The sequence below is a fragment of the Eschrichtius robustus genome, chromosome X (genome assembly GCF_028021215.1).
Source record: "Eschrichtius robustus isolate mEscRob2 chromosome X, mEscRob2.pri, whole genome shotgun sequence".
Classification (NCBI taxonomy): domain Eukaryota; kingdom Metazoa; phylum Chordata; class Mammalia; order Artiodactyla; family Eschrichtiidae; genus Eschrichtius; species Eschrichtius robustus.
The window spans coordinates 81,563,623-81,583,086 of NC_090845.1; the positions used below are offsets into that span (position 1 = coordinate 81,563,623).

The 19,464-nt window shown below is 36.1% G+C and overlaps 1 protein-coding gene across 1 annotated transcript in view; it reads left to right on the top strand.

Moving 5' to 3' along the window:
- The window catches only part of PCDH11X (protocadherin 11 X-linked), a 694,007-nt gene that overhangs the window by 342,571 nt on the left and 331,972 nt on the right, over positions 1–19,464 (top strand). The window contains exon 4 of the mRNA XM_068533257.1: positions 1,011–1,091. Within this exon, the coding sequence (XP_068389358.1) occupies positions 1,011–1,091 (81 nt within the window). The remainder of the gene's footprint in view (positions 1–1,010; positions 1,092–19,464) is intronic.

Genomic DNA, 19,464 nt, shown 5'->3' on the forward strand with positions numbered 1-19,464 from the left:
TATCCTTTACAAAAGGGTAACTTCTCTTGGTTTTCAGAGCTTTTCTTATGTCTGCTGTTTCATAAAAATAATCAGCCTAAAATAATCCTTATGCCAGAAACATATTTTGGGGTGGCAAATATGCTCCCCCTCAAAACCCTGTCAAGTAATAATTACATAACTCTAATTGGTAGTACACCAAACATCAGTATGAAGTCTTGAGACTGTGACATAAGGTCTCTGTCACTGCTACTCTATTCTGCTATTATAGCCCATGAGCTTCCAACAGTCACTGAACTGGGTTTCCTTAGCTTCCTTGAAAAAATTCTCCCTTGGCTAGATAAAAGGATAACTTTTTAACCAAACCCTTTCCCCCATATACTAAAATCACATACATAGAAACGTGTAGAGTATACATTCAATATTTTTAAAACAGAGACTATACTCTCTGTCCTGAAGAAAATAAAATGGATATAGACATCATCTTTTCAAAATCTTGATAATTATTCTGGGTTGGTATGCTAGTATCTCTATATTGGTTCATAAATTTCTTGGCATTTGTAACAACTGTTAAATATCTTTATATGATAGATAGCAAATTTGTGGTGTGGTGGCATGCACAGGATAGATTTTAATTTCAGACACTGTAAATTTGCAAATATAAGCTGTTGAAACCATTGAGTTGTAAAAGCATTGGACTGAAAGTCTCTCCAACTTAAATTTCAGCCATTTAAATGTTTTAAACTGCCCTCCACAATTGCATTCAAATGTTTAACGGAACTCTTAAATGTAACACTGGGTTATAAGCTCCATGGGAAAAGGAATTTCTTTTCTTTTTTATTTTCTCTTGTTTATTCCCAGTATCTAGAGCTGTGCCTATCACATTGTAAGTCCTCAATAACTACAATGTCTAGAAAGAGATATTTACCCAGGCACTACTTTACTTACCTGTGTTTGATGCACGTGCGCAATGTACTATGTTTTTCACTTTTAACAAACAAAAATACTTCTATTTTGTTCCCTTTGTAAAGCCAATGAAGGAGGTTATGCGATCTCGCACACCCATGAAAGAGACAACTACTGTGGAGATCTGGACTCATCCCCAACCACAGGTATGAAAGGAAACACTTGATATTTCCCTTTCCTTGATTTTTATGAATGTATAAAAACCATTTTTAAGATGTATTTCTCGATATGTATTCCATGAAGTTTCTTTAGGTGATTTTACGCTGGACTCTAGTGTGAAAATATGACAGTAAATACATATTTCTTCCTAGTGTAGTTTGATAATAATATTGGAGGTAGTTTATTTGTTGCATAAGGTAAAAGTATTCCTCAAAAAGCATCTTCTAAATGGTTGTCTATTCCACTGATGTTTGTCTAGTCATGAGGTCGTGGAGTGAAAAAAAAATTGAGAACTGCTGTTTTACAATATGACTTAAATTTAAGGTTTAGCATAATACAGGACAATTTGATTTTATGCTAATTAGGCAAATTTTAGTAAGACCTCCCTGAAAGAAACCAGTTTGAATTTTAAAGGAAATTATGTTATAAGGTATTTTTAAAGAATCCACTTTTACTCATTTCAATCAGGACAGCTCAAAATGTGACTAACAAATCCAATCAAATTTGTTTTCTTCATAGAGGCCATAAGGGGAATTTGCAGATGAAGTGAGGAGACCAATCTAAACATTTGTTGGCCATTTATTATTCTGTGGCTGATTTACTTACTGTTGTCCATAACGTAGAGGTCCTGAATTTGACCCCGTAGGTGCCAAATTAATAACCATAAATTATCCTCTATCCAGATATTTTCAAATGTCATTTATTTGTTACAAAGGATATAAATTTTTAAAATGTAGATACATAAATGCATATCTAGAGTATCAGAAAAACAACCCAAATGGAGTGAGAAGAGAATCACATTGCTTATCATTTATTATTTGATGAGTGCTTCCGAAATTCATGGAAGTCATGTGTTCTATAATAATAACATCCTACAATATTTTACAGTGTTAATTTATGCTCTTTAGGAAGAGTTACAGATTTAATACGTGCCCTGTGGGAAGAAATGGTTAATTAAATAAAGGTTCATTGCAACCCAGGAGCTGTCCCAATTGTTACTAGCTTTAAATTACTCAAGTCCGAATTCATGAAGTTTTGCCAAATTTCAAACTGACTTTCCGGTCTTGCACCTCTGATTCAGTCTCAAGAAAATTGATGAGGATGTAGAATACACGGTGATAGAATCCACATCTATATCCTTGATTAAGAGGCTATGCAGTCTTCAGAATAGCTCTTTTGAAGAAAAGTACACAATTTTAAAATGTGTACTTTAAGGTCCAAAGATTTGAACTACTAGTGTGACAAGAGGTAGGATTAGGATAAATAGTTAGATGTCAGATGAAATTAGACATTGTTATGTAACACTCTTCCTCTATGAATAAGACATTGCTCTATGAACAATATTTTTTACCTAGCCAGTTACTCCTGATTGTATTCTACTAAAAGGAGTGCAATATAAGTAATTCTACTAATTTCTTGCCGATTACTGATTCTCTTGTTTGTTTATGAACTTAAAATCTTGTTGGAGACACAATTATTTCTTTTTTAACATCTTTACTGGAGTATAATTGCTTTAAAATGGTGTGTTAGTTTCTGCTTTATAACAAAGTGAATCAGCTATACATATACATATGTCCCCATATCTCTTCCCTCTTGCGTCTCCCTCCCACCCTCCCTGCCCCACCCCTCTAGGTGGTCACAAAGCACTGAACTGATCTCCCTGTAGTGCGTTCATTTTGCTTGAGGCTCTTTTATTAGGTAAATCTTTTAGGTATCTGAGAGCCTTGATTATCCTTACTGCCTGAGACTTCAATTGAAATTTAAGATGCATCATAGAGTGGTGGATTGCACTGCATAGAATTACCATGAATATGATACAGATAAGGACTTTCCAACCTTGTTTTTGGTAAACATTGTGCTTGCCTCCGAAAAGTTTAAAGAAAATATGTGTTTTATGAATAAGCTTTTATGATTCCTTATATTTAGCAAGATATTCAATACTCATTTGTGGGATTTCAAAAGCAACAATCTAAAAATAGAAACTACTGAAACCAGAGTGTAACCTGAAAATTAAATTATTTCTATTCCTCCATTGAAATCTTTAAACTCTTTGATAATGCCTCCCTCTACCACTCAGATGACAATTAAAGTCATGATACAGATGGTGACTTGGAGGGTTTATTTCTTTTAAATGAGCAAATACTACAATGGTGTCCCATAAAGCAGAATGGTTCTTAGCTGTAAAAGCCAACTGTTCAACTAATTGAAGTAACTTGTGAACCATGAAATAGGTCAACTTATTCTTTGACCAAAGAAAATCAAAATGAAAGTGTCCATTTCCTTACAAGAAATATCCTTGTAAGTCCATTTCCTTTAGCGCTTTTCTTAGAATCTTTAGAAAATATGTGTACAACTGGGGTGCATGTCTTGAAGTTCCAAGTTAGATTTTTAAAAATTAACGTGATTTTTAAATAACATTGGAAAAGGAATCAAATCACGCATAGCAGCTTTTCAGTGTGCAGTGGACAACAATGGGGTCATAAACATTCACTGTAGCTAACCGCCTAGCATCTGTGTAGTACTAGGGGAAATAGAGAGCTACTTGGAAATGGCCGTTGACCAGCTTTTCACATGCTGTTTACATATGCCAGTTCATGTGGAATTCTTATTTTTTGGTAATGCAGCATTCTATAATAACTCGATCTTTTCCCCTTGCATAAAAAATTCTCCACCCCCAATCACCTTCCCTGCCTCTGATTCTTAGTAATTACAATGCTCTGTGTGCTAGCAAGTCTAAAACTGAATAACGTTCTGTCAAAAACTTGAAACAAAATAAAACTAGTATATCTGGGGGGAGTCTTTCTGTGGCTTTCTATGACTTTCAATTACAATGGCCTTGCTTGTGAAACGATTCTGAGGACAGTCTGATTATGAATATAGACATTAACTTGGCTGCCACTGTACTTCATTAAATCCAGATGTATTGTGATCACGACTTATATTCATTGAGAACTAAATAGCTTAGAACAGTAGTATCAGGCAACTGCTATAGGATATATGAGTGGGGAATGGACCCACTGCTTGACATTAAGTTCCCAAACCTTAACACCCACAACTAGTGACTTATGTCTACTACAAAGAACACAGTTCACCTCTGGCACAGAAAGTAAATGAAATAGTGCAAACACTGTGAAGTGATACAAGAGAAATAAGAAAAGTAGAGCAAATTTTTACTTTGGAAAGATGACAGAAGTCATATGTGGCAATGGAATTTATTTCTTTTATTTAACATAACCTATGTAAACTTACTACATATCTGGTGGTCTTTTAAGCAATTAAAACATTAACTCATTGAATTCTCATTACAAACTTATAACTATTATTAAACCTATTATTGTTATCATTAACCCTATTTTGTAGATGAGGAAGTTGGGGCACCAAGAGATGATGGCAAGTACCAAAGACAGGATGCAGACTCCCTGGGTCTGGCTCTAAAGCTCACCTTTGTAACAATTGCTTAATAATTTCTCACCACAAATGAACAGCAATAATGGAAGGTGGTCCCTGGGACAAGAAATATTTTAAAAGGAGTCTCTTTCTAGTGTTAAACTAACATAATTTTCTATTCAGCTAGAACACCTGCTTGTATTTGCATATGATAAAGGAAGATGACCTCGTTATGATGCTGGAATGAAAATAAAAGAACAATAAGACGTGTGGATCATAAAGAATATGAGGTTTTAAAATAATCAGCAAAATGAAATTTTTAGACATATTAAATCTACAATGATAATCCTTAATGAAATTCTTTCTGCAGGATGAGAAAGGCTAATTAACAGTAATAGAATGCGTGAGAATTCCCATGGTTTTAAAGAATTACCTTGTAATCTTGGAATAGTGGCTAACAGGATCACTAATTCGATATGTTAACAGTAAAGTCATTTGATGAAGGAATTGCTACACTAATCTTATATTTTACCACAGCATGGTTAGGAAATCCACAGGGCTTTGGCAAATCAGTTTTCATAAAGTAAAATCAGCTCTTACAGTTCTTTCATATTCTAAATGGCCTACAACTACTGATAGAATAAGTCACACGCTATTATTGGTTTTTTGTTTCGAAATAGAACAACTCCAAAGGAAAGATTAGATGTTCAGGTTAAGGGTCAACACTAGTGTCTTTGCTTCTCTTGCAAGGAAAAAAAAATAGATAATTAAAGAAAACTGCCTTCCTAGACTGTGCATAATTAAATCATGAAATGTTAGACTACACTTAGGCAGCATTTTGTTTTGATTTCAATATGTGTCTACTCAGTGGGGCCACTTGTAATGTTTCTTCATTAGCAGCAAAAGTATCTTGAAAAAAATTCATTGGGGTCATGAAACCACAAAACATTTTCCAAGGTGCACATACCATTAACTTCCTTTAGTTGCCAGCCTTGGTTTCACATCAGATGATATTTTTGATAATGCTTTTAAGATATACACTATTTAAAAAAATTTTTTTGAACTACACACTTCATAATTCATATTTTCCTCAAAGATCAAAGCACTTATCTTTTGGCTGGAAATTCAGGATGTGTTTTTTTTCTTGTTATGATTTCTTCATGTTGTAGAGAAAAGTATATGTTCTATGGGAATGTAAGCTAATGATCATGCAAGGATCTGAGATCAGAATTTTTCCAAAGCTTAATCTGAGAACTTTTAAGAGTTATTTTCATCTTCTAGGATTATTTTGTGGAAGGCCTTAAAATGCCAAGCCAACTTTAGAGGTAAGTCTTGACACAATAGGAAGCCTCATTAAAAAAAGAAATCAACATGCCTTGATGTGACATTATATATAAGGTTTTATTTTCAGACATATGGAAAATACTCAACATTGTTCTCCGACCAGACTCCTAAGATTTAGCCTTTGTCCTTGACCTTTAGTGGTGTGAGTACTTTACTTTTAGTCGTTAATGACTTTTATTTCTAAGTGACTACTAAAAGCATCATGCTAGGTGCTCCACAGTAATTATTTCCTTTTCTTCAGTCCCTACAGCAGTTTCGTTGAGGTGTAGCTATAATATCTGCTTTTCTTAGTTGAGGAAACTGGGGCTCAGAGAGGTTGAATAATGCGCCTAAGTTTGCGCAGCTTGTGAGTGTTAGGGGGATTCAAACTTTAATGTTCTGATTCTAAAGTCCATGATTCTTCCCCAACTGCACACTGCCTCCCATTCTTATTCTATTCATAGAGAATGTCTCTTCAGTGAACATGCATCCCACGTGTGACCTGACATCCCACTGATTCCATGGCTTATTTGTGAATCTCAGCAGCATAGCAGATTTGTGCCATGTTCACAGACAAAAGGCTCGTGAGCACCCACAGCAGATGAATACACACTGCAACAGATGGGGACCATTCTTCTGGAGCTCTTAAACTACAAAATATTGGCAACCAGTTTTGAAAAGAAATTGCTAACTATGATGTTAATATCCACTGGTTATTAAGCTTTAAAGTAGAAAATAAATATAGACCTTAAATATCATTAGGTACAATAGTAATTCATAGGAATAAAAAAAGGTCTCAATTTTCAAAACATAAGGAAGAAATCAAGGATAAACCTACTTTTACCATATTAATCATTTCTTTACATGGAATCTGGATTATGAGTTGTCAGCCTGCACATGAGTCCTCTAGCAATGCCTAGCACCCAAGCAAAATAAATTGTATTTGTAATCACAGATGAAACCTTTTTGATGACACTGAAATCAGTGTTAAAAGCTCATCACTTGGTTTATCTATCATGTGGGCTCACAAATAGAGCATGTTGGGAATTAAAAGTAGGCCACATGAGGGAGGAATAAACATCAAATTAGGTAGGGCTAGAGTTGGGGGCACCGTTCAGGGTAAGGGTACGATCCTTACAGGAGAACTGTCAGCAAGCAAATTAGAATTCCCAAGGGGAAATATGATAAATTTGGACTAACTTTCAGAAAGCAAAGGTCCTGAACTAGTGGGAGGGGTTCTGTAGAAAAGATATTTAAAAAGTGCTGATAATCATGGTCAGGCAACCATATTATTGGGTTCTCTTTGTAGTAAGACTCCAGCCAATGGCTCTCCCATTAACTATGTGTGAAGCCTGGGGCCAGTGATAAAGTATTTGAATTTGTTTCCACATCTGTAATATGAGGATATTTATATCATTCTTATAGAATTGCTATGAGGGTTAACACAATATATTCTAAGGCAAGCACCCAATAGATGTTCAATACGCAGATATCCAATTCTTTTTTAATTTTTTTCCAATCCCATCTAAAAATTGGAAAGTAAAACAAGAAGCTGGGGAAAATTCCAGGCACATGAGCTGGGTGAGTGAAACTGCCATTAACAAACATGGACATTCAGGTTTCCGTGGCCTACCCTAACACACCATACTCTACACTTAGGTAGTGAGATGACTGGGCACCTTAAAATACTCCCAGATATGGTGCAGATCATTTCAAGCCCGAGGTAGAGTTGGCATTCACCTCCTACAGTTCGGTGAGCTGACAACCTTCAGAAGTATATATAAAGGAAAAGTAGATAATTGCCAGAGACATCATATGTCCATGTCTCTTCATTTTGATAGGAGATACCCTGAAGGAAAAAAATTCCAGTTGATTCAAGTTTATATATCAGTTTCCCAGGTCAGCATGAAATTATATGCTTAAAATACTTCCTTTTGGCTAATATAAAACTATTATAAGCAAATTAAAGTAAAGAAATTCTCTTGGAGGAAACACTGCTGAGTTTGCTCGGATTCATAGTAACAAGTGCATACTGTCCCAAAGTTACTTTGATACACCTGCTGATATAATCTAGAGCTAAGTTAAAAATTAGTAAAAACAAAAGTAAACTTTATCAAAATCTCATCCATAGGTCTATTCTATGACCTAATCATTAGACCAATTGTTGATTTCCAGCATAAATGTGGTGTAAACCATTACCCTCATTACATATATATATATATATATATATATATATATATATATATATATATATATATATATTTTTTTTTTTAAGGAATATATAATGGCAGGGAGTTCCTTAATGTGATGTGGAAGTATTTCACCTCATGATTTTGGCAGATAACAATCTGAATAGTAAATCTGTCATCCCAGGCCTTGTTTGTGTAGAATTCATTCTGTCTCACATGCAACAATGTCAAATTGCTCCATTTAACGTTAGTGCCTCAATGAATGTCAGGGAAACAATGTTAGAGCAATTTAGCAGTTTGCATGCCTCTGACACTAAAGATTTTCCTTTTTGTTTTGTTTGTTTTCTGTTTTTTTTTGACTTTGCAGTAGATAGTCCTTCTCCCCTGTGGCTATTTCCTGCTGCTAATTCCTATTAGCATACATTGTAGAACATCCTGATTCCTCTGCAGTTGTCAGCCCTTCTCTATGATATAGAGCTCTTTTTTGTGAACTAAAGTTATTGAAAAATGAGTAGGGCAACCGAAGACTTTGTGCTCATATTGAAACTCTCACCAGGTTTCTACCAAAGATCTTTGATCAGATTTGAGTTACCTTAGAAAGAATTCATCAGTGAATTTCCAAATATATTTCATCTACATATTCTTTAAGATAAGGCTGCAAAAACACATCACCTGAACTACTGCTGTAAAACTCCATCTCCTCTCCCCTCTCCTAGATTTCTCCTATCTGTCTATTATGGAAGACCTGCCATATTTTTCATCCTAAATTCCAATACTGATTGGAAGGTCCATATGGAGGGTCCTACTTTAAAAATCTTCAGATGTTTCCCATTACTTATAGAAAGAAGTTTAGTTACAGTCACAGGTTTCCATGTTTTGGCCCACACTTTCTGGTCTTTCTACACTTTTCTTTCTGGCTCATTGCTCAATGCCTACCTTAAGTTCCAATCAAACTATACTCTTTACTCTTCCTTCAGTTTTCTTATTTTTCCCTACCTATTTATTTGTATCCATTTCTCCCCTTCCAAACAATGCTTATCCCTTATCTCCTCCTGTGCTTAACCATTCTCATAGTGCTCATCTTTTAAGGTACCATGTGAAATACTTTTCAATCCACCCAACTGGCTATTAGCTCTTCATTCTCTGAGCTCCCATAGCACTGTGTATGTACCTCTCAAGGCTTCTTATCGTACACAGACTTACATTTCAAATATTTGTGCCCATGTCTTATTCTCCCATTTAAATGTTAGTTCTTTGAGAGCAGGGATGGTTTTCAACTCATGACTCCATACCTAGTATAGTGTCTTGAATTCAGTAAGAGTTCTCCGGTGAGAGGCAAAACATTCTTCTCTCCCCTAAGCACTGGTATTCACCTACACTTTCTTTGAAGGGGCAATATATCATGTTGGATAAGAATTTGCACTTTGGAATCAAGTCTGGGTTTAAATACCAGCATTGCCACTGACTGGTTATGTAATCTTTGCTAAACTATTTAATAGCTCAGAGTTTTATTTTCATCATTTGTCATGACAACACTAATACATCCCTTTTATCAGGAATTGATGTAGATTATATACATAACCTGTATAAAGTACTTAGTACAATATCTGGCACACAGTAAATATTCAATCAATGTTAATTAAATTATATATTAATATATATTTAATCTTATATATATGTATGTATGTATATATGTGTTTCACCTATTGAACAACAGGCCACAAATCAGTGTTTTATAATGTAATGCAGCTTTGTTTATTTCTTTATCCACTTATTCTCAAAAAGTCCATGCTGCTCTCTCTTTCAACCTGTGTCATCTCACAGCGAGGTTTCCATTTTTGTTTTAAAGTCTCTAAAGAGGAAGATTACTTAGCCTCTAAAATAACTAATTCATTAAACTCTGCCCTTCTTTGGCAAGGGGTCAAATGGTAGGACTTAATAGAACAAGAGACCCAAGAAGCAAAGCTGACTGTTTCACTTTCCATCCATCATCACTGTTGCTCTTCAGAATTCCATCAGTGTTCTTGGTACGTGAGGCTAAATCTGAAACATGATCAAATGAACTCTGCCGCTTGGAGACCTCAATAATTGGCATCCTAATTAAAGCTACATTTGAAAAATCAACTATAAGTAATTTGCTCAATACTATCAACTGATCTCTTAAAATACTCCATAAAATAATTTTGAGGGTGGATTATTTCTAAAGCATCTGTTCATATGTGAGCTACTTTTACGTTCTGTGTATTTACAATAACGGGAAGCTGCTTGCTAGGCATAAGTACTGAAGGTACACAAAGAGAGGATTTAGTGACCTGCCTTGCCTCTTTAATGCACATGTTATTTGGACCCTGAGAGATAACTGTGAGGACCTCTTGGGCCATTGTTTTTCAGTTTTATTGAGATATAACCGACATGTAACTTTGTGTAAGTTTGTGTTCTTCATGTGTAGAAAAAACTGGTTGTAAGGGAGCGTCTCAAGTGTTCTGATGCTAGGAATAAGAACGGCAACACCTCTGCATCCCAGCCCCTAACCTCCTTCCCCTGTTGACCATAGGGCGATGTGAAGAAGTATCTAATCGAGGTATGTTTAGAGTTAAGGCAAGATGAATATTCAGTCGCATGTCTGTGCTGACTCTTCTTTGAGGCAGTCATGCTTACTTCAGCTTATGATACTTGAAGGCAACACTGGGGTTACTTGACCTGCATAGCATGCCTTCTCCCTGATGCCCTAAGGAGATGGTAATAGAGAATGTTTATGGGAAAAGGAGGATAAAAAATATTGCAGACTTTTTTGATCCTTGGAAGTGTTTAGTGAATGTACTTATACAAGAAAATAATTAAATGAACAACTCCATCAACCCCTTAAAAGTGGTACTTAATCACAGAACACACTCCCTAGACATCATTTACCTTTGCTCTGTCTAAAATGGTTATGTCTTGGCTACTCAAGTGTGCTTTGAGAATTCTGTGGGTGTTCTCCATTGCATCACCTCTGAGAGTTTGGCATTGTTGTTAATACGTAGCATAGAAACATATTGGGCTTCTGTTGATATTTTTTCTATTACAACAACTTTTAAAGCTCTGTTGTTAGTTTGAAAGGGAGTTTTACAACATGTCAAATGCAAAGTTTTTCTTTTAATATTCTAATAAAAACGTCTTTGAGAGTTAGCTCTTCTGAGGCAATATAATTTACACCTGTACAAAATGCATTTTGCTCTAAATGAAGGTAAATAAATTATTTGTGCCATATGTCCCACTCTCTCTGCTTGGACTAATGTTTTCCAAAGTAAGTTGTTCGTACTATTTCTTTCTTGCTTTATTGTCACTTAACGCAATAATTCAAAAAAACATTTATTGAGTATTTAGTTTGCTCTAAGTCCTGAGGCAAATACTGGAAGTAAAACCATGAAAAAGAAAAAAGAAAAAAAATGCAGCCCTGTCTTCCAATAGCCTACAGCCTAGTAAGAAAAAAATGTGCTAACCACTAATTATAAAATAAAATAGAAATAAATAGGTGCTAAATACTTGAATAAGTAACAATACTATCATCATGGAAAAATGATTGCATTCGACTGGGAGTGGAAATCAGGAAAGATTTCTGGTTGGAGCTGGAATTCAAAGAGTAGGACAATAAGAGTAGGATTAGGATCAATAACACATTTGTTAATTTTTTTTAAAAAAACACAGTGATTTGTATTCAGCAGACCCTCATCAGCAGTAATAGTTATTATATCACAACCTCACATAGGTAGAAAGTGGTAGAGTTGGAAACCAGATCTCCTGTTTTACATAATAGTTTCTTTCTACAATGTTTTTCTCTTCCTGAAGATAGCATGCCCTGATTAACAGAGTTGCCTCAATATCAATGAAAAAAATTTAATTTGAATTGGATCAATTTTAGGTTGAACTGGATTACCTTGAGAACTTCTGTTTGGGGGAAAGAGTACATGAGGGAAACAGATTAAAGATCAAAAGTCATTTTTGATTGTCAGGAACTGAAAGGTTAGTTGAAACCCAAATGCAGAAGAACTCCAAATAACCTTTTGGGAATATTAAGCACACACACACCCTTGTGTCATTTATAATATTTTTGATTCTGAGATTTTATCATGGTAGCACATAAAAAACTTAAAGAGATGAAGAGGCCAAAACAGGTGAGCTCTCAAGTGGCCTGTATTTAAAAATTTTAATCCTTTGGGCTTCCCTGGTGGCGCAGTGGTTGAGAGTCTGCCTGCCGATGCAGGGGACACGGGTTCGAGCCCTGGTCTGGGAAGATCCCACATGCCGCGGAGCAACTAGGCCCGTGAGCCACAACTGCTGAGCCTGCGCGTCTGGAGCCTGTGCTCCGCAACAAGAGAGGCCACGATAGTGAGAGGCCCGCGCACCGCGATGAAGAGTGGCCCCCACTTGCCACAACTAGAGAAAGCCCTAGCACAGAAACGAAGACCCAACATAGCAATCAATCAATCAATCAATCAATAAATCTTTAAAACAAAAAATTTAATCCTTAGAAGAAGTTTTTGAAGCAGACAGGAAATGCCCCCAGTTAATCTATACTGTAAATATAATTTAAGAGCACATTTAGTTTTAATAGTGAATAAAGTATACATTCTGAGCATCAGCAAGTTTGCAAGTGACTGTGTATATTATTGTCTTTTCTCTCATACACACTGACCCACATATAACATCAACTTCCCTCCAAGGAGTGCACTTAGAACTTCTGCATTCGAATTTTACTCCTTGGCTTTTCCCCAGCTTTCCTCTGCTTCTTTTATTTCATTGCCAAATGTAACACCTGATCCCTGCATTGATCCTATGAAATATGCTAGTTTTAGCTCCTTTTTCTATTTTTTTTCCCCCTGGCATTACTTAGCATGTCAAGATCTATAAACTTGATGCAAATTTCAATAAATTACAGTCATTTGTATTCACTCAAGTTTATTTTCTGTTCAGAAATATATTCTCTAAAATAATGTGACAATGCTCCTGGTTATGCCTAATAATCCTAATGCTGTTGGGCTTCCCGGCATACATTATTTTGTTTTCCAGTTTTTAATAAGTGAACCTGTGTCTTTTGTTCATTGAAATAAAATCCCCTTGTGATTGTTTAGTCTGTTTGATATCCTTCTGAACATGACTTGAAGGTTGCACACTGTATTTTTAAGATGAAATACCACCTAAACTTAAATAATATTACCGTGGACCTTTAAAAATCAAATCTATGATTCAAATTGTTGTATTTCTGAGTTTCTGTACTCCTTGGGGAGAGAAACTAATGTGTTAGTGGGGAGGGGGGGTGGTTAATGATTCAGACCATGACAGCTTCACATTTACTTTTCTACTTTCGCAGATGCTGTAGTGTAGACACTATTAAGATACAGTAACAGCCTATAGAAAGATTCTGCTATTCATTACAATTCAGTCAATGAGACAAGCATATTCCTATAACAATGAACATGGAGAACATTGCTCTATCAAAGAATGAAAAATAGATGTATATACTATATAAAAAAGATTGTGTCCTTGAAAGTGAATCATGTAAATAAGCAGTTATAACAAGACAGTAAAAATTATGCCATAGTAAAATAAAATAGAAATTGACTGAAAAGAGACATGAAAAGCTATGTTATACCTGCTACTGAAAAATTATCAATTTATTTACCTTCCCATTTTGATGTTCTCAGTGTTTAAGAGAATGTAGCCTTACCAATCTACAGCCAAAACATGGTGATCTAGATTTTTATTTTCTGGTGTCTGCTAGCTAGTTGGACATTGAAACTTGTGTTAAAAAATCTAACATATTGTTTTCCATTACCCTGTAAAACTCAAGCAATAAATGTGTATTGATTAACTGAATTATCTACTGACCTCAAGGAAGTGAAAGATGTTTTTCATGTTCCCTAACAGATACTTAGAAAATACTTAAAATCCTGGCAAGACAGAGAAAATGGGTGTTTAAATTTTGGGGTTCAGGAAATATATAAGAAAATGAAATGCTCATTAGTTAATTGATGTACTGTTACTATCTATTGGTACTAGTCTTATAATAATATAGGGGCATATAATAGGCAGCAAACATGTTTTGTCACCTCTGGTACTCCTTTTACATATTGTTAAATTCCTGTGATTCATGCTATGGAAGGGGGAAAAGAAGTTTGTTAAGTGAATATGTATTAGATTTAAAGAAAGTTACTGTAGAGATACTACAATTTGATTTGTGCAAAGAGAATTTAAATAATCTGTACTTAATCTAAAAATCTTGAGGTTGAACTGTTTTTTAAAGGAGAGGCTACCAGATATGTACCAACAGGGCTCAGTGATAGAATAAATAATGATACATTCAGAAGACAACAGTAACTGAAGAAGTAATTTATGTTGTCCCAATGGGAAGGACTAAGAATAGACTTTTCTTTTAGTGGATCTCTCCTACCTTTATTTTTTATTGAGATCAGGCTATTTAATAGATAAAAAGAGTAAACTTGCACTTTTCTGCTAGAGGCACAGAACTTCAAGCAACAATATAAAAGTAATAGCAGTAGACATAGAATCTAAGAATTCTACACGAATTCAAACTTTTTATATCTAGACCATGTTTGGAAACACCCATAACTGGCACTGCTGTTCAACCATTTGACATCTTAAACAATGCCTAAGAAATCTGAGGACCTGCTTTTTTCTTTGGGGCTTCAGTTCAGCAGCCTTGGTACATACAGTCAGCTAACTTGTGCATACTAAATCTTAGATCAAGTAACTTTGAAGGTTAAGTATGAAACAAGGATTTAGCAGAAAGGACTTCTGTCGGTTTCTTTTTCCTCCTTTACTAAACATGTCAAAATGAGAAGGTAATCGTTTAAGTCACACTCAAATGGGAGATTCAGAGGCTGCTTTGAAACTGCCAAAAGAAAACGGATCCAGGCAGGGAGACTGCAGGGTATCTCTAAGGTCTGCCCTTGTGATTCTATTTATATTCAAATTTGAAAGCATGAATTCTGCATTTACTCCCTCTCCATTGAATTCAGTTTCACTTTGGGGAGACCGTAAAACATACTTCATGCTTAAAAAACATGGGCTTTGTAAACAGGCACACTAAGGTTTGAATCTTAATTCCGTCTTTGCTAGTTACATAGCAACGGACAAACTAGTTAATTTCTCTAAGTCTCGGTTTTCACATCAGTAAAATGGAGATGATAATAGCATACCTGCTGCATAGGGCTGTTGGAAGGATCAAATTCAACAATGCATATAAAACAATTGGGCCAGTGATAGTCAAAGCTCTAAAACAGCAGCTGTTGGGACTTCCCTGGTGGCGCAGTGGTTAAGTATCCGCCTGCCGATGCAGGGGACACAGGTTTGAGCCCTGGTCCGGGAAGATCCCACATGCCGCGGAGCAACGAAGCCCATGTGCCACAACTACCGAACCTGTGCTCTAGAGCCCATGAGCTACAACTACTGAGCCCGTGTGCCACAACTACTGAAGCCCGTGTGCCTAGAGCCCGTGCTCCACAACAAGAGAAGCCACCGCAATGAGAAGTCCACGCACCGCAATGAAGAGTAGCCCCCACTTGCTGCAACTAGAGAAAACCCGCATGCAGCAACAGACCCAATGTAGCCAAAAATATAAATAAATAAATAAATAAAACAGCAGCTGTTACTATTCCTTGAATCTTTTTTTTTTTTTTTTTAACATCTAAAAAGGAATATTATCTGGGCTGCTTGCTCTATTTATCTTCAAGGACTAGTAATAGCCCTTTTTTTTTCCCCACTGAAAAGTGGTGATTAACACCTTCACTACTTGAGACTTTATCAATCCTTACAGACATCTTGCCCAAAGTAATTCATCAGATTTTCAGGTGTGCATTGTACAGGTTAAAGGATATACAGATATTCAAACACCACTTCTTTCTTCCAAACCTATGCCTTGGATGGGGATGTTACTGAGCAAGCTTGTGTGCCCATTGCACAGTGAGGCCAAGCAAACTGAAATGCCAGAGTTTGGAGCAGAGAAAGGTTTATTGCAGGGCCATGCAAGGAGAATGGGTGACTTGTGCTCAAAAAACCGAAACTCCCCCAAGGGTTTCAACAAAACATCTTTTTTTTTTTTTTTGGTGCAAGATCTTTATTCATTTGGGGCAAGTGACTGTGAAGGGAATGAAATGGGGTGAGATGATGAAGGAAATGAGATGATGAATTTATTGCCCCAGCCACTCCCCTGCCCCCAGGTAGCCGAATTCAATAGGGCTGGCTGGTGTTAATGCCTTGTGTAGAGGCTCATGGGTAACGTCATGTGTGTGGTTTGAGAAACTTGTGGGGCACATACAGATAGCATGGCCAAATATTCATTTCACAGAGTGGATGGAGGGAGAAGAAAAGAGAAAGAGAGTGCAGGGAGCTCAGCTCAGTGCTCTGTGACGACCTAGATGGGTGGGATGGTAGGCGGTGTGGGAGGGAGGTCCAAGAAGGAAGGGATATATGTATACATATAGCTGATTCACTTCATTGTACCACAGAAACTAACACAACGTTATAAAGCAATTATACTCCAGTAAAAAAAGGAAAAAAAAATCACAAATCTGTTTTAATTAAGTGCTAAAATTGTGCACTGCAGAATTGTGATTCTGTAGGAGCTACAGACTAGTGGGACTGATATATGCTGTACTACCCAGTAAAGCTTCTTAGAAAAGATGAGATTGGAGCTGGTCTTCAGAGATGAGTATGACTTGGATAGAAGAAAAAGAAAAAGTAGAATATTCTAGTGACCTGTAAAGTGGGGAAGTTACCAACATCGTGAGTAAAGTCGTAGTAGGGGAAACAGAAATGCCATCTGTGGGGGAAGCAATCAGATCATAAGGACAACATGCAGTAGCCATCAGACCTCCCCTCGTTTTGCCAAGGCCTCATTTTTCTTCTCAGACAGTTCCCAAAGATAACCAAGTGGTAGGAATGCTTGGCACAGAAGAGTTTAAATTTGTTTTCTTCCCTGCTAAGTGATTCTGAAATATAAATGCTAACACCTAGAGAGTTGCGCTTTCAGCTTACTGTGTAATTCCATAAGGGAGCCATTAATAATGTCAGGATGCATTAACAGCCGAGAGAGGAGAAAAACTCTAGACTTGAAACTTTCATGACAGCACCTGAAATAAATTGTTAGCTTATATCAGAGGAGTGGCCGGGTTGACATAAGATTTTTCTGGGTATAATTATATCATAGTTTTTCCAATTTTATAATTAAGTCATTAGCCATTCAGGCCACTGACAAGTATAAAAGCAGATTTTAATATTTATTCTGGATAAATTGAAATAAAAAAAGAAGGAAGTTGTAAGTTAGCTTACTTATTTCTCAGAGCATGACCTCAGTTGCTATGCAGCCTAGGCTCTGATACAGTCAGTGAATGAAATTATGTGATTTTGTTTTACAATCTCACTTTATTGAAAATTAGTTTCTGGTCATCCTAAGAAATGACTTCTAAAAAAATACAAATGCCTAGTTAGGCACAGTTTATAATACCTTATAAAAGTGTATTAAAACCATTCTCAAGTTGAAAAACCCAGAAATGTTGATGACTTTATTGCTTTGAACTAATGTCCTGTGGATCACACTGGGTAATTAAAGTCAATGCAGGGCAATCACAGAAAATTTGGATAATCTGAAAGTGAGAATATCCCATCTTTGTAAGACAAAAATCTTGGTCATATTCTGAAATATGCTTATGCTAAAAATAGTTGAAAACTATTTTAAGTGTAAGGAAAATTGTTTTAGAGCAATATCCGTGTATAAAAAATGTAAGCTCTTTTATTTCTTGTAATTTGGACGCCAGAGAAGGTAAAAACATAACCTTAAGACAGTGTGAACAGGCAGTCTTACAGTGTCCCCTGGAACTCAAGTTGTTCTCCCATTGTCTTATTTTTGGTTTTTATATCTCAATTTTGTCCTAAAACGTCTCTGTCTATGCATAAGGCTTTTATATATCTCTCATGTTGGAAGGCAGGCACACTTCTCTGTCCAGAAGTCATCCTGGTTTGGCGAATATGGACGTTGCTAGAGCAACGAACCAAGTTAGTGTCCAGGGAACTTGTTCCTTTACTTTTCAGTGACAAAGAAACAACAGGAAGAAGTTGCTATACAACTTCCCAGAGCTGGTGACAAATGTTCTGCCACTGTCAGCAAATATTCCAGACAAACCGTACAGTGCAGGGACATTCCAATTTGATTCTCCATTGCTAGTCTTACCAAAAGAGAATATGGCTGTGCAGAAAGGCCATGAAGTACATTAGTCACTGTTTCAGGGACTTCTTATTTTCAATCTGCCATAACTATAGAATATAGTTTGGAGGTACAGAAGGTGGCAACAGGGAATAAGCAGTAGAATCACTGCAATTCTTCACTAACATCTGTGATTATGGAGAAGAAAGACAGCAGCTTTAGGCAGTTTTCAATAAACACTTCACTTCTAGTAGAGAATTTGTCTATGTATAATAGGTAACTTCGACCATAGCAGAAATGGAAAGAGGGCTCTAATTCTCTTCATTAATTCTGTCTTAGTAGAGAAGAGCATTTTATTTTTTCCATTTGTTTTCCCAAATGTGCCCATTTTGAGGTACCAGAAGAGAATTAGAAATAAGCTTTTTCATTGTTTACTAACTGAAAAAGTAAGCTAGTGGGGAAAAATTCCACTCATTTAAAATAATTTGTAACTCTTCTGTGTAATGTTTGATATTCTATAGCTGAAGATCTAAGAAAAACAACTCCAGATCATCTGGAAGAAAGAAAATTTCATCCCTTTTTTTCCCCCATTATTTCAAATAATTCTAATAACAGCAATAAAAATGTCAGTGGGAGGCTAGGTGGGTGAACTGGGGAAATTCCATTCTGGTTTAGGGAAACCAAGTGCTAGGAAGCTTATTGTTTGTATTAGGCCACAGGGCCTTTAATATGTTTGTATTTGCCCTTTGCAGTTGTGTAGAGATATAATGATATACTGCTACGGTTAAATATGTGGTTTCTGTTCTTTAGTCATTAATAATTAGTTGAATGAGAACCTTACAACTACAGAAAGGATCATCTGGTGTGTGAAAATGTATGTAAAATAAGAAATAACTAGACATATGTCAATTTTAAGTTCTATGGACATAGGCTACTAAGATACATTTCTCCTCAAGGATTCCACTTGGCCATGGGAAGTCACAATCCATAATGTTGTGTTATTGTGCAAAAGCTCACGGGGCCATCATGAATCTCTTGAGTACATCTTTGGGCTGGATTAAACAAAGAAGACTCATTTCAGTCAAACGTGACTATGCAGACCAACTTCCAACGTAGGTCACACACTTGATGATTTGAGAAACTATGAGGAGGGCAAAGGTCCATATAGTGCTCCAAATGTAATATCAGTTTTGTGAGGAAAGATGGATGATTGCATTTGGGATTCACCCATTCTTTGACCATGATATATATCACAGCCAT